The 16,941-nt window shown below is 37.3% G+C and overlaps 1 protein-coding gene across 4 annotated transcripts in view; it reads right to left on the reverse strand.

The window, feature by feature from the left end:
- LOC129270713 (dynein axonemal intermediate chain 3-like) overlaps nucleotides 1–16,941 on the reverse strand; it is a 45,582-nt gene that overhangs the window by 20,905 nt on the left and 7,736 nt on the right. For 2 of the 4 annotated variants that reach the window (XM_064106454.1, XM_064106455.1), the window contains exons 7-14: nucleotides 15,616–15,815; nucleotides 15,178–15,294; nucleotides 13,534–13,645; nucleotides 12,409–12,612; nucleotides 11,244–11,423; nucleotides 9,896–9,919; nucleotides 5,330–5,452; nucleotides 286–359 (exon numbers count right to left, since the gene is read on the reverse strand). In XM_064106454.1, the coding sequence (XP_063962524.1) occupies nucleotides 286–359; nucleotides 5,330–5,452; nucleotides 9,896–9,919; nucleotides 11,244–11,423; nucleotides 12,409–12,612; nucleotides 13,534–13,645; nucleotides 15,178–15,294; nucleotides 15,616–15,815 (1,034 nt within the window). The remainder of the gene's footprint in view (nucleotides 1–285; nucleotides 360–5,329; nucleotides 5,453–9,895; nucleotides 9,920–11,243; nucleotides 11,424–12,408; nucleotides 12,613–13,533; nucleotides 13,646–15,177; nucleotides 15,295–15,615; nucleotides 15,816–16,941) is intronic. The other 2 variants (XM_064106457.1, XM_064106456.1) reach the window with 1 other exon arrangement.

Below are 16,941 nucleotides of genomic sequence, written 5' to 3' on the forward strand. Positions count from 1 at the left end.
ACAAAGCAGTCTTGTCGAAAATCAGTGAATCAAAACAGCAGTGCCGTCCTGGACTCTGGACAAACAAAATATTTGCAATTTTTCGTCCAGTCCGAATCTTAGGAAAAAGTGCTGTCCAAGCTCACCAATTTTCGACAAAGACCTCTAAGCTCTTCATTGTGATTTGACCGCCATTTTAAATAGATTTACTATGTTGTAGAATCCGTCCCATGGCAATTGCAAAAACTCGCTAATATCTGGATTGATCTTGAATTAACACCTATCATCAACACCAAGATGACTTACCCATCAGTAGCAGCAGTTAAAATCTGATGACATTGTTGCTGCTTGTTTTCACAAACTAGCCCCATCCGAGTTATCTGAAAAAAAAGAATATGAAACCCTTAGAGAACTACTTCTTTTCTAAAATATTTGATCCTGATACTCTGTTGTCTACATAGCTGTATGCAGAATTTTTTTGCTGGGGGGGGGGGTGGCATGCATAAAAAAAAAACTTGAAAGCGAGGTAGCAAAGTGACCTTGCTTGTTGTTGGGGCGCTTTTGCAGTTTGTAAAGTGAAATTGATGGATTTCATGCATACTTTTGGCAAATTTTGTGAAAATTCTCAGTAAAAAACATAATTTTGCAAAATTTCTGGAGGGGGGCAACTGCCCCGCCCCCCTGCTGCGTACGGCCATGGTTGTCAATACACAATGCTCCCTCCAAATGGGCTTGTATTCAATGTATTTCAAAGACGGCGTGTAACTTATGGTCAAGTTTCTTTGACAGACACAAGTCTTGCAACATTTACAAACCAGTTATCTCTTCATTCTCTCATCTCTTCTCTTCTACCCATAAATTGCCATTTGGTCTACACCCGTTTTGTCTACTTTTCAGTTGGTCTTGTCCCAATGACATAATCCTAAATCATCTACAAACTAAATAATTGATTTAATTGCCATTTGGAAAATATCCCACTTTGCCTATAATTCCCATTTTGTAGGCCAATACCAATTTTGTTTAATATCTACTTGGTCTAACATCACCTAGTCTGTACAAGTGGCAAATGTAGAAAACAAGTTGCTATAGGCCTGGGGTGAGAGCTGTGGTTAGATCATGTGAATCCTGGACCTTATGGTGCAGAGACTTATCCGTGAGCCACAACACCTCTAGCTGTTTTAAGTGTTCCATAGCACAATATATCATCCCTCCACCCTCCTCATTCATTCATTCATTCATCTTCCATTAACCGATCTCTTCTACACCTCTATCTTGATTCCATTAGCTCACCTCCATATTAGACGGGTCAATATATGGTTTGACCCGGAACAAATTGCAACAAATGATTTTTCAACGGTATTTTGTACTATTTGACCTCAGGAATAACATACTAAAAATCTACCAAAATCTGCATCCGGGAAAGTGGTTATTTTTAAGATGGCGTCCAAGATGGCCGTCATTCACTAAAAATGGATATAACTCACTCATTATCCACCCTAGAATCCTATTTTGATTCATATTCCATGATCCAATGGGTAAAATAATTTATATATACAAGTTAGAGTGAATATTAGCACTCCAGGGTACCAGGAAAATCCAAGATGGCGCCCAAAATGGTTGCCGTAGTCTAAAAAATCCACAATTCATCTATTACTTACTTAAGTGGCTTTAATTTGGTTTCCATTCGATTGTTTTAATGATGAAGTAGTACGTCGGGACAAGTTACAAGGGCAGCCAGTGGTCTGGTGTGCCGGAAAATACAAGATGGCTTCCAAAAATTGAGTTTAAAATGGCTGTTAATCCTTAAAATGGACATAGCTCATATCACATCCACCTGAGGGATAAGATTTTGATGTCTAGACCATGGTTCCAATGGTCAAATAATACATTGTGACAAGTTACAAGGACAGTCAGTGGTCCGGTATGTAAAAAAATCCAAGATGGCTTCCAAAATGGAGTAAAAAAATGCTGTTGCTACTTAAAAAAAAAACCAACATAGTTTGTTAAATATCCGGGAATATGATTTTTTGTGCCTATACCATGGTTAAATGGGTCAAATAATAAATTGGGATAGGTTACAAGGACGTTTGGTGGTCAAGTATGTCCAAAAGTCCACGGTGGCTTAAAAAATAGTATCAATTAGCCGCGATGGTATTTAAAAATGGACATAGTTATGTTTTATTCGTCAAGGGCATATGATTTTGTTGCCTATATCATGGTTTCAAAAGGCAGAAAATTAGTTACAAGGACAGTCAGTGGTCCAGTATGTCGAAAATCTAAGAAAGCTTCCAAAAATCGGAGTCTAAAATGACTGCTGTTACTTTAAAAATGGACATAGTTCCTTTAAAATCCACCTAGTAGATATGATTTCGGTGTCCACACTATGGTTTCATGATTAAAATAATACGTTTGGACTGGTTGCATTGATATGCAGTTGTCCAGTTTGCCTAAAGCACAAGAGGGTTTTTAAAAAAGGAATCTAAAACGACTCATATCATTCAATAGTGGTCAGAGTTCTACAATATTCATCTGCAAGAAATAATGTTGGTGTCCAAATTGTGGTATGAAGGGTCAAATAATACATTCGGAAAAGTAACAAGGATGGTTAGTACCCCATTTTGTCAAAGAATCCATGATGGATTCAAAAATTTCATCTAAATGGGTGCCGTTACCAACTCATGAAACAATATGATAAGTTGTCCCCATGCATTTAAGTGTAGGCACCAAGATTATTTCTAACAGGTAGATATTATTTTTATGTAACGGTAGTCACTTTAGAACCCATTCTTAAGCCAACTTGGATTTCAAGGCAAAATGGATTGCTGCATATCATGGTAACCAGTCCCAAAGTATTGTTTGGCCCTTGAAACCCTAGTGTAGACACCAAAATAATATCCCCAAGGTGTATCGATAATGTTCTACATCCACTTTTAAGTAACAGCAGTCTTTAAGACCCCCCTTTTTAAAGCCATCTTTGATTTTTAGACATACCTGACACCTGACTGTCCTTTGAACTTATCCCAATGTATTGCTTGACCCTGTAAACTCTAGTATAGACAGCAAAATCATACCTCCAAGGTGTATTTATAATAAACTATGCATACTTTTAAACAGCAACAGTCAATTTACACCCCATTTTTTGAAGTAATCTTTGATTTTTTAACATACAGACAACTGACTGGTCTTGTAACTTACCCTAGTGTATTACTTGACCCTTTTAAACCATGCTTTTAACACCAAACTCATACTCCCCAGACAGATGTTAAACAAACTATGTCCTTATGTAAGTAACATCAGACATTTTCTTACTCCATTTTTGGAAGCCATCTTGTAATTTTGGACATACTAAGCCACTGACTGCCATTGTCTTGTCCTAATTTATTATTTGACCCTTGAAACCATAGTTTAGACACCGAAGTCATATCTCACAGGCTGATTTAAAACGAGCTATGCCACTTTTAAGTATCAACAGCCATTTTAGAATCAAGTTTTGGAAGCCAACTTAGGTTTTTTGACCGACCAGGCCACTGACTGTCCTTGTAACTTGCCCTAATGTATTAATTGATCCTTGAAACTAGTGGTTTAGACACCAAAATCACCTTTCCAGGCCGATATGAAATGAGCTTTGTCCGTTTTAAGTATCAGCAGCATATTTTTAAGACCAATTTTTGGACACCATCTTCGATTTTTGGACATACCAGACCATTGACTGTCCTTGTTACTTATCCTAATATATTTTTTGACCCTTGAAACCAGTGGTTTAGACATCAAAATCACATATCCCAGTCCAAAATGAAATGAGCTATGTCCGCTTTAAGTATAAGCAGCCATTTCAGAATCAATTTTTAGAATCCATCGAGGATTTTTGCACATACCAGCCCACTGACTTTCCTTGTAACTTGTCCCAATGTATTATTTGACCCATTGAACCATGGTATAGACAAAAAAAATCATATTTCTGGACATAAAGCAAACTATGTCGGGTTTTTTAAGTAGCAACAGCAGTTTTCGACTCCATTTTTTGGAAGCCATCTTGGATTTTTTAACATACTGGACCACTGACTGTCCTTGTAACTTGTCCCAATGTCTTATTTGACCATTGAAATCATGGTCTAGACACCAAAATCATTATGTCCCAGGCGGATATGAAATGAACTATGTCCATTTTAATTATCAACAGCCATTTTAAACTCCGTTTTTGGAAGTAATCTTGGATTTTTGGACACACCAGACCACTGGCTGTCCTTGTAACTTGTTTCAATGTACTATTTCACTCTTAAAACCATTGAATGAAAAACAAATTTAGATAAATTGTGGATTTTCAGCCCACGGCAGCCACTTTGGGCGCCATCTTGGATTTGCCTGGTACACTGGAGGGCTTATAATTCTTTCTAGCCTAAATCAACTTTTGTACCCCAGACCATGGAATATAGAACGAAATAGGATTCTAGGGTGGATAATGTGTCAGTTGTATCAATTTTCAGTGAATGGCGGCTATCTTGGATGCCATCTTGAAAATAACCACTTTCCCGGATGCGGATTTTGGTAGATTTTTAGTATGTTATTCCTGAGGTCAAATAGTACAAAATACCGTTGAAAAATCATTTGTTGCAATTTGTTCCGGGTAAGGCTATTTTTGGTCGTATATTGACCCGTCTATATGGTTTGGTACCCACTGAATATCACAGGTACGTGTAGCTGTCTTATGGCTGTGTTCAATAGCAAACACTGCACAGTAATCTCATTCCTTCCCTCATTTATTCTTTTATCCATTACTCATCTTCCATCAACCCATCCCGTATCCTATCCCTCTATCATGATTTCATTAGCTCACCTTCATATGGTTTGGTACCCACTGAATATCACAGGTACGTGTAGCTGTCTTATGGCTGTGTTCAATAGCAGACACCACACCAAATCTCATTCCTTCCCTCATTTATTCTTTCATCCTTTACTCATCTTCCATCAACCCATCCCGTATCCTATCCCTCTATCTTGATTTCATTAGCTCACCTCCATATGGTTTGGTACCCACTGAATATCACAGGTACGTGTAGCTGTCTTATGGCTGTGTTCAATAGCAGACACCACACAAAATCTCATTCCTTCCCTCTATCATTCATCATTCATTCATTCATTCATCCTTTAATCATCTTCCATCAACCCATTCCCTCTATCTTGATTCCATTAACTCACCTCCATATGGTCTGGTACCCATTGAACATCACAGATAGCTGTCTTATGGCTGTGTTCAATAGCAGACACCACAAGGTATCCCATTCCTTCATTCATTCTTCCATCAACCCATCCCATATCCTATCCTATTTCTACCACGATTCCATTAGCTCACCTCCATATGGTCTGGTACCCATTGAACATCACAGATAGCTGTCTTATGGCTGTGTTCTATTGCTGACACTGCACAGTAACGCACCACTGGTGTCTTATCTGCATTCTCATCCTCAAATCCAGGCTAATACAAAAGAACATGATAGAAATGATTAGAGTCAAATTCACATTTCCAAATCAAGGATTTGATTAAAAAATGTTTTTTTTTATTTGAAGATAGAAATAAATATATAGAATTTAAAAAGTTCATTTTGATTGCTGAAAGTCATAATAAAGATATCCGAATAAATTACATCACTGATGCACATAATTGTAACCCTTTATAGTCAAGCTGGGGTCTTATCCCCCTCCCCCCAAGAGCGCCGCTAATTGATCGCAGGATTGCGACAATAGGCCTAAGCAACATGAAAATCACCAACAACGTAATCTTAAGAAAATATTTTATTAGAAAATTGTGCATAAAATTATAATGAATTGGCTTTAACCACTTTTGCAATAATGGACCAAACAACCTGCCAACAACTGGCCACTGATCGATTTCTATCGATTTCTTTCCTCTTCAACCTTTTTTTTCAGGGGCTAATGTAAAACATTGTGATAAATTCACTTTTTTTTTTTAACGCAGCTCCCAAATTATGGAACATTCTCCCGCTTTTCATGAGCCAAACACCTGCAAAATATCAAACCTTTTAGAAATACTTTTTAGAAATACATGATATATTTTCTTAAGCACAGTAGAATATATTATTATGTTGCTTTGCAACATAACAATCTTTCACATTTAACAACGATATCCTAAGCTGTCTGAAGTTACATACAGTGTATGGCTAAAATTCAAATTCTGACATGCTAGGTTGATCTATTTTGTCATGCATATAAATATATGAGGGCAAGGAAAAAAAACTGAACATCAGTAATTACATGTATATACACATATGATAATCTAACAGCTTGCACAGACTGACAAGACAAGGTGCAGTTAAATTACAAAATGAAGTTAAAGACATGAATAAACGTATAAATTTTGGGATTGATTATTCTTTTTCAGCAACTGTAGTTTTCAGTACTTATATGACACTTGTGAATATTGTATTTACATTTCTCACAAACTTAGCTGTAGATGCCAATCTTGGTATTCATTCCATTGTTATAATTCTACAATATTACATTTTTATTTTAATCTTCCTAACAAGGCTCCACACTAACTTTTTTTGGGGTGGCCCGATTTGTCCACCAATATCATTTATTTCATCTTCTTGGAGGCCCCAAAACAATAGAAAACATTACAATTTATCAAAACTTTGGAAGCCCGACAGGGGCACCAAGTGTTGGCTTTTAGGCCTGACTCTCATTTCTGGTTGCCCCGGGCCACCGGGCCACTGCTAATGTCAAGCCCTGCTTCTTAGAAACAGTTGTAACTGTGTTGACTATTCCAATAAACTTGTTTATCCAAGGCATTGCTTAGTACAATTGAAAACTTGGCCCGTGCGATATCATCTGAACGATAATGAGACTGATACTTGACTCCAAGTACCCAAAAGGAGCAAAATAAGAAACAATGATTAAAAAAATGACAAAAATATAAGAGGAAAAAAAATCTTGCAAAAAACAACCATCCACAACAGTGAAAGAACAAACTTAAACAGGAACAATACAGTGCACCTGAAAAGTCCCTCAAGGTGAAAATCTCAAACAAACAAAAAAAGGAACTTATTTTGAAAATGGGGATTGTTTTGTTTCTTGGGGTAAACAACACACAATTGTGTGAAATGAAAGGGAGGTGCAAATAATGATTTAAAAAAAACGAAAAGTAAACAGAAGTACAATTTTCTCAATTTTGTGCACTATTACAATGTACTATTTTAATACAGTAGTCTCTTGCAAAAATACAGGTTTACGACTTGTGGTTGATGTACATATGAAAAGAGTGAAAGAAGATAGAACAAACCACAAGAAAATGTGGTCTGAGAAGGGTTCTTAAAACCAGAAACTGATAGGCATGGTTACAATCAGAAACCACTATGTGAATCTCCATCACTTTCATTATAATTGTGTGTTAGTATTTAAGTACAGATCCTGTTTTTTTGCCTCAGTGGTAATTATAAAGCATGTTCGCCCACGAGTTTGAAGGATATCAGTGCACACCCTTATGCCTTTAGTTTTATACATAAACCATAAAAACAAATATATAATGTTAACATAGTGGTGAATATACAAAATGAAGAATGTATGAGGTAGGTCTAAAAAACATATACATTTGTTCATTTTATTCATAAATACTATGTACCGTACTATATATATGTACACACAGGCAGATCCGGGGGGGGGGGAGGGGCACAGCCGGCCCGTGCCACCCCTTTTGAGAAGCAAAAATTAAAATTTGCAATGTAAAAATGCCATTAAAACAGAGGTGTGAAAGAGAAGACCTTTTTTTTTGCTTGTCAAATTTATTCTGGTACTTTAAAAACCTATTTTTTTGCTTGTCAAATTTTTCCTCCCGAAAAATGTGCCCCCGCCCCCCCCCCCCTTTGGAAAAACCTGGATCCGCCCCTGTATGTACATTATGATATTTTGCTGTAGCTAGGGATATATTCATTCCAGCCATTTAAAGCAGATACTGACATCAAGTGCACAGCACTAATATAGAATAATAGTTCTGTAATAGTAAACATTTTAATTCTCAGCAGAGTTGAAAACAGTATCTCATTTTCTTGAATACAACAAAATATATATGTAAGACACAAACTAAATAGTATGTGCTGATATATATTGTGCATTTATAGTGCTGCATAACATGTGCAAAGGTGTCAACACTGTGAATCAGTTGGTGTTTACAGCATTCAATAGTTGAGCTTTGAAATTAGAGGGCAGTATGTCACATAATTTGACCAAGCTAGGAAGCACCTGTGCATGACTTGATGATTTGAGACAAAAATAAATATTTCTTCCAGATTCGATATTGATTCTTGTACCACTTTTAAAAACAAGTGGAATGCCTCTGGCCGTCTCACCTGCATCACGCGATTCAATATAGCAGCAGTGCTGATTTTGAAAACTACTATAACTCACACAAGATGTTCAATGATACTTGGTTACTCTTATTTCCACGTTTTATGAACTAGACCAATACACAAGTATAGAGATATGATGGCAATTCAACAAATACCCCCAACGTGGCCAAAGTTCTTTGACCTTTAATGACCTTTGACCTTGATCATGTGACCTGAAACTCGCACAGGATGCTCAGTGATACTTGATTACTATTATGTCCAAGTTTTATGAACTAGACCAACACACTTTCAAATTTATGGCTGTAATTCAACAAATACCCCAATTTGGCCAAAGTTCATTGACCCTAAATGACCTTTGACCTTGGTCATGTGACGTGAAACTCATGCAGGATGTTCAGTGATACTTGATTAACCTTATGTATAAGTTTTATGAACTAGACCAACACACTTTCAAATTTATGGCTGTAATTCAACAAATACCCCAATTTGGCCAAAGTTCATTGACCCTAAATGACCTTTGACCTTGATCATGTGACGTGAAACTCATGCAGGATGTTCAGTGATACTTGATTAACCTTATGTATAAGTTTCATGAACTAGGTCCATATATTTTCTAAGTTATGATGACATTTCAAAAACTTAACCTTAGGTTAAGATTTTGATGTTGATTCCCCCAACATGGTCTAAGTTCATTGACCCTAAATGACCTTTGACCTTGGTCATGTGACATGAAACTCAGTCAGGATGTTCAGTAATATTTGATTAACCTTATGGCCAAGTTTCATGAACTAGGTCCATATACTTTCTAAGTTATGCTGTCATTTCAAAAACTTAACCTCAGGTTAAGATTTGGTGTTGACGCCGCCGCCGCCGTCGCCGCCGCCGTCGGAAAAGCGGCGCCTATAGTCTCACTCTGCTATGCAGGTGAGACAAAAAACAGTCATTCAATGATATATAATCATAACTATAATCATAATCATAATGACAAAACAATTATTCTGAGGAATATAATTCCCACAACATATTGATCTACTTGATCTGTGCAGGGGCCGTTTCATTAAGCTGTTGGTAGGTTAAGATTGACTTTACAAAGGACTGGTGACCCTTTCTTGTGGTAAATAATATCCACCATTAAATGTTCATTGGTGATTAAGCGTGTAAGAAAGGTTCACCAGTCGTTCTTGAAGTCACTCTCAACTTATGAAGAGCTTTATGAAACGGCCCCAGGATGAATAAATATCCACATTTAGCATTCCATACATTTGTAGTTGTAGCCTAACTCTACTCCTTCAAATAGTTGGGTTGAATGCCATGCTAAAAACCTGCCTTTTTAAATAAAGGCTAAACGTGTAAGTAGCATTTGGATGAAAATTTGTTAAAAAGTGAATTAGTAGAACATTAATCTGTCACAAGCTTGACATCTATGGGGAAGGGGGGGGGGAGGAGGGGTTAGTGATTAAAATCACGATGTGTTAGTAAACAATTTAGAACAATATCGTGTCAATTAAAAAGTATTTTAGAATGTTTGTTAACATGTATTGCATGCTGTCTGTTACCTTATCTCTCCCTCTACCGTATCGCTAAAGCATGCAAGGAAAGAAAGTACATTGACGAGAAGAAAAGATGCATTTCAATATTATTACACACACTCACACATACAATGCTATAAGTTAGGACTGGAAAGAAAGTTTGACTTAACCATTACTAAGAAAAAAAAAAGTATCATAGATTAAATATGAAATATGCAAGATTAAATGCACCAGAGAGCAAAGAAATCACTTATATTATAATTTCCCATTGGATTTTAACCTCAAATCACTACATCATATTGAAGAAGTTCAATTTGATATTAAAGTTTATGCATATTTCATTTTATTTTATGAAACCGCACACAAAATTTAAATCAATGGTAGTGTCAAGTTTTCTCTTTTTTTTTTCAAGTTAAACAAGGCAAGATCTTCTCGAGAATCTTCAAAAATTCATCCACATTTCATACAATAAGGAGAAAACTGTTTTTTTATATAACAAATTTGTATCTCATTCACAAAAAAACATGGGCATAATTCCATATTGATGGGGCATAATTCCAATCAATGCACTGATTGCTAATATGCAATGTCTGAATTATTTTAGGCTAAATTGTTAGTTTACTACAATAAATCACTCATTTCATTACAGGAGATTGCATTATGTACTAAATCAATATTGAAAATGGAATAGGTATGTCATAATATATTGAAATAATGATTTATTATCTGAGCCCCGTCTTACAAAGAGTTACATTTGATCCAATCAATCGTAACTCTGTGGAAATCCAACCGTGTCATAATATTTTCTACAGGAAATTTGCACAATGTCCTTTGTAAACGAAGAGAAGCACAGTGAATATTAAGAAAACAATGAATGCATGAATATACATCATAGTTAGAAAATATTTTGAACTAACATGCATAAATAGATGTTGATGTTGCTGGCAGTCCATAGTTGTAATTGACTGGATCAATTGCAACTTTTTGTAAGACGGGGCTCCGATATCAGAATAGGTAAACAGTACTACATTGAAATAAATTACAAGGATATTGGAAATCTATAACTAACCAATGTGACAGCAAACAATTTACTACCGATCAATCATAAACAATTAACTACTAATTATTCTATGATATTATAGTATTATTGTTATTATAGTATTTATTTACTATTCCTCACAAATCATAACACTAAACTGACTGGAGAGGGCGCTGCATACCATAATACTATCTAGAGATTAAGGATAGCAGTACAACCTAAGATTCAAACAAGAAGAATATCGCTATATCATTTCACAAAGATTGCTTCAATTCAAAGCTACATGTAAGCTCACAGCACTCAAATCAAAATTATACAAGACTTGTCTCGGCTTACCAGATTCATCATACTGTTCTTCTTGGTCTGTTTGCCTCGTTGGTTGCTACGGAGACGGTCAACATATTTACTGATGTCCCACATGACTACCTGACCGTTGATACACCCAGCGGTGATGATGTTTGGATCAGAAGGGTTGAACTTGAAACAGAAGATGTCGTCTGGAGCTTCGAGAAGCACCTGATATAAAAAGGAACGATGCATAAATTCTGAAGAACACGAATGATAATCTTCTCGAAAGGGCAATAAAGACCTACCTAAACTTTAAACTTTTCTTGCGCTTAGCACTGAATGACATGGGACATGAAATAAGCCATTACAGGTAAAATCTGACATAGCAACAAAGGTGGAAGCGCAGTGGTGTAGCGGTTCTGACTCTCGCCTTGTAATCAGAGGGTTGTGTGTTCGAATCCCACCATGGCCTAGCGTCCTTTGGCAAGGCGTCAATCCACAATCTGCCACTTTCCACCCAGGTGTTAAATGGGTACCCGGTAGGATGCGAAAGCCTATGTAGTATGCCTAGCAATTGAGTCTTGGAACTCTTGTTGGAATGCTCCCCAGGGAGTGGAGAAGGTGCATACATTGTATGCAGGCATGTAAGGATCAGATGACCGGGGTAATAATATATCTGTGAAGCGCTTAGAGACGTCGTTCCGATGTGGTAAGCGATATATAAATGCGGAATATTATTATTATTTAAAGTATATGTATGATGATCTATGAATATGATTATTAAGGAATCAAATCAACCTGTGGATGACAGGGGTCAGTGAAACTCTATTGTAGTATTACAGAGGGGTAAAGTCAGATGTAACCCTATACTGCTTTATGATCCCCCCTCCCTCCTATCCGGGATCCAGAAAAATTTATCCAGGAGGGGTCAAATCATGTGTAACCATACAAAAAAATTATGAACACCCCCCCATCTGCAATTGATAATCACATTGCTCTGGAGGGATCAGGTCAGTGAAACTCCATAGTACTTTGAGGGAGGGGTAAAGTCATAAACCTTTAAACCCCCCCCCCCCTCGATCCCCAATCAATTGTGATCTGCAATTCTGCATGCGAACAGAGTCAGAGAGACTCTAAGTATGGGGGAGGGGTAAACTCATAGGTGACACTATCAATAGATTTCGGAACTCCCCCCTGCCCCTTATCAACGTACCTGTGGATGGATGGGGTCGGTGAAACTCCATAGCAGTATGAGGGAGGGGTTCATGATGATCTTGGAGGAGTTTTCTACCCTGTCATCAAAGGTCATTCTCTCCGCGCAGGCCACGGCGATGACCCCTTTGATCGTCGGGTGCCACTCTACGGCCGTCAACACCTTGTCTTTGCTGAACTGGAGATCGGTGAAAGACTGGTACTCCTGGAAATAGTGAACAATCAATTGACGGGAAGTCAAGATTTTGATTCAACAATAATTGCAATGGGGAATGTTTTAAATCACAACATGGTATACAGATTAGTAATGGAAAAGAAGGGTGCAGGGTGGATTTAGCCTATAATTTTCTTAATATCCCTGACCTATTGTTCTAATCTCAAAATCATATTACAGTTTTTCCTCTTTCGAAGACCATGAGCTTTTTGACTGCTTGTTCATCTAGCGGAAAATACAGCATGCTGCCAATTAACTTGGCTTTGACTCAAGTCACATTTCATTCCCAGAGCAAACAGTGCACTTTTAAGTACACATCCAGCATCCAATTCACTCTTGGGAAAATTGGAGTTTATGAAACCACTTTTGCAAATATCTTGATGAGGTGGAATAAAATACCCTTCTAAACAAGAACTTGCATACAGAATATTGAAAATCTCAAAATCTATGATTTTATACTTCACACAAACAATACAATTGGCAAGATAATGGATTCCTCGTCAATATTGCTACACATTACAATAAACTGATCACATCTTATTGCAAGATGAATATGCATAGTGCACATGCGGGGGCGTCGTGGTCTAGTGGTTATGACTGTCGTCTTTCAATCAGAGGGATGTGGGTTCGAATCCCAGCCATGGCGTGTTTTCCTTCAGCAAGAAATTCACCCACATTGTGCTGCACTCGACCCAGGTGAGGTGAATGGATACCCTGTATAATTTATTCATTGAATGCTTTTAGCGCCTATTTGGCGGCTCAGCCGGGGTAATAATATGTAGAGTATATGCAATTATAGTAGCTGCACTATATATATGGACCATATAATTATTATAATTATACCAAACCTCTCCTAAGGTGGCACCCCCGGCAGGGTGGATTATTGCCATGGTAGGCAAAGAGTTAACTAACCTTGAGGTAATTGTCTGACTTGCTTCCAAATGTATTATCTTCACTGGCCAATTCCCTCCAATCATCCAAGAACACATCCATGATTTCATTCTGCTGCAAGGCAAGGTCAAATCTATAAAAAAAAAAAGATATTTATCAAAAATAAAATCAGGGCCCCGTCTCACAAAGAGTTGCGATTGATCCGATCAATTGCAACTATGGAAAGCCAGCACCATCAACATCTGAAATGCATGTTGGTTCAAAATATTTTCTAGATATGCTGTATATTCATGCACTCATCCTTTTCTTTGCTTACAAAAGACATTGAGTACAATATCCTGCAAAATGAATTATGACATTGATGGATTTCCATAGAGTTATGATTAGTCAGATCAATCATAACTCTTTGTAAGACGGGGCCCAGAACTAGCATGTACACACAATTCAAAGGCTGTCAAGAATTCTGTCCTGGGAAGAGTTTCATCAACATTTTCATCCGTCAAGTTGTCAGGGGCCCCGTCTTACAAAGTGTTGCGATTGATCCGATCAATCGCAACTATGGAAAGCCAGCAAAGTCAACAAATGAAATGCATGTTTGTTAAAAAAGAATTCTAGATATGAATGTATATCCATAAAGTAATAGATTTCTTGACAATTTGGTGTGTTTTCCTTTGTTTACAAAGGACATTTTGCAAATTTCCTGTAGAAAAAATGATGACCCTGGTGGATTTCCATAGAATTACGATTTGATTGGATCAATCGTAACTCTTTGTAAGACAGGGCCCAGATCTGACATCTTTCCCTGATTTTGATTGGCTGAGAAGCACTGTTGCTTTGGTAACTGTCTGAGAAAACATCAAATAAGTCCTTTCATGAAACGCTCCCCAGGACTCAAAATCAAGTCCAAACAATAAGCAGACAAAGTGGAATTTAGACCAACTGGAATTTAGACTAAATATCAATTAGACCAAATGAGTATAGGACCAAGCGATATTTTGATCACACAGTAATCAGACCAAACTGATGACAGACCAAACGGGTATATACAGCCATGATGGTGTCAGACGATCTGAGACTTAAGGCCACCGCACACCTTATGACTGGTCTACGACCCGATTTTGGAACAAACAACATTTTAGATATTTTCTAAAAATATGAATATATAAAATAATCCTATTTTAGGTTCAGGGTAACTATCAGATTTGCTTTTATCAAAATGTTCAATAATTGCAAGTCTTTATTTTGTAGAAATGGCCTAACTGGCTAACAATCTGGCTAATCGTATGATAGTTGTGGTGTCATTACTATTCTGAATTGAATTCCATTTTATAATTATGAAGAGGATGAAATGGCCATTTATTTTCATTTGAGTATTCATTTGACCATTCAGAACATAGTTTGTTCCATGATTTAATCTTCTCATTGAAGATTTAATTACATTTTTTTAATTTTTTTATTTGGGTCACAGGCCAATCATAAGGTGTGTGGTGCCCTTCAGACGATCTGTCAGTAGACCAAATGGATAGAAACCGAAAACACCATTATACTTATATAATTCATCCCAGATTTCATCACTGGATGAGGAACAATGTCTATTTTTACTATCAAAAGCAAAAGAAAACTGGACTAAATTATGAAACGTTTATTTCTTTTTAAAATAATCACCTTGGCTCTGCTTTCTGGATGAAGTCGAGTAGTTCTTTGGAGGCAAGTATCTTGGAACGTTCCTCTTCACTGAACTCACGGGATGCATACTGGGTTGCATTGTTACACGGGTGCTTCCTGTGGAGAGAAAGGAACAGAGAGGAAGAACAAGGAAAAGAGAAATAAAGAGAGGGGAAAAGTACAATAATGTGAAGGCAGAAGACAGATGAATTAAAAAAAAATAATATAATAACTTTCAGTTATTGATTTCCAGGCAAAAATGTTAATAACTTAATATTTAAGTATCATTTATTATGGGCTTTTCTCGTACGAACAAAAATGCTTATCAAATTTGGTAAGCAAATTAATTCCCTGTACATTATACCATCAGTTATTTATTTTTTTTAATCATAAAAATCAAAGAAAGATCTTGAAATGTGTGTTTCAAATGATCCTTACCAGTCTGTTTGCGTAGAGTTGTCTGTGTACGTAGGTATGGCTTGCACAGATATGTCTAGCTCCACCTTCTTCAGGTTGTAGCTCTTGTCTTCGTAAGATGTGCATTCGATGTAACCATCCTTGACATCATCAGGGCCACGATCGGAGAACTTTACGGGGGTGCCAAAGTCACGCCTCACACGCTGGATGGTGAATGAGAGCTGGATTGGAAAGAGAGAATTCACTCTGAATACAGGATACCGAAGCAGAGAAAAAAATTGCACAGGGTTCAGGGCGCTGTGGCCCCGGGGGGGGGGGGGGGGGGCAGTCAAATATATTGCTGTACACACGCATGACCAAAAAGACGCGTTTAAAGGGGTGTTTTTTCATTTTTGGACGCGGGCCGCGTGTGCACTCGTTTAAGGGTATCAAAAACACCGATTTTCAAAAATAAGGGTAGTTTTGAAAGACAGCTAGGTCAATGGTCAATTGCGGAGTCAAACATATTTAGGGTATGTCTTTTTGTCCAAAGCTTTTTTTTTCTAAGACTAGCCAAACGTGTTTAGGGTATGTTTTTTCCCCGTGCCTTTTCCCCGGGGCTTTTTCCTCCTCGTTTCTGAAAAGTGTTCAGGTTCTTCCTGATTGTGGTATCTTAGCTCTAACTGCACTGGGGGTATGCAATACTCATGAATATAGTTTTGTCTATATTTAAATATATTGTTAGCAAGAAGACATAACTTGTTTAGGCGTCATATTCTGGCGACAACTTGTTTAGGGGCCAAAATGTGTGAATGAAACCCGCGGGGTGTTTGGAAATAATTTGGCCACGTGTGTGTACAGTAATACATTTGACTGGCCCACCCCCCCCCCCTTCCCCTGGGCTTTTGCCCCCAAAATACTCAAAAGGAGCCCTGGAAAATCCCCATTCACTGAATGTTTAAAAGCTTATCCAATGTTGCAGATTTGGGATATAGGTTGTGAAAATTATCCCCTAAAAAAATAATCATCATAATAACAACTTTCTACTGAAGTATCACATATTTCAATTTCATACCCAAACGAATGGAACATCCCTAGCAGTCTTGCCTCCAATACATAATTCAATATATAGCAGCAGACTTTGTGACATTGAAATAATCAAACATTTTCTCCCTTTTCTACAATTGGCTCTGTTAATATAATAGCGCAAGGCAACCAATAGCCAAAGCTGTGGATGCCCCGCTGAATGCACCTCTGTTTTGTCCTGAAAATTGGTGCCCCTTTTAATTTTCCCCATTCATAATTTTGTTTTTAATTTCTTTATACCAAAGTTGCCTTGCCCTTCGTACTAAAATTTGAATTAAAGCC

This window comes from Lytechinus pictus, chromosome 11 (assembly GCF_037042905.1).
Source record: "Lytechinus pictus isolate F3 Inbred chromosome 11, Lp3.0, whole genome shotgun sequence".
NCBI lineage: Eukaryota > Metazoa > Echinodermata > Echinoidea > Temnopleuroida > Toxopneustidae > Lytechinus > Lytechinus pictus.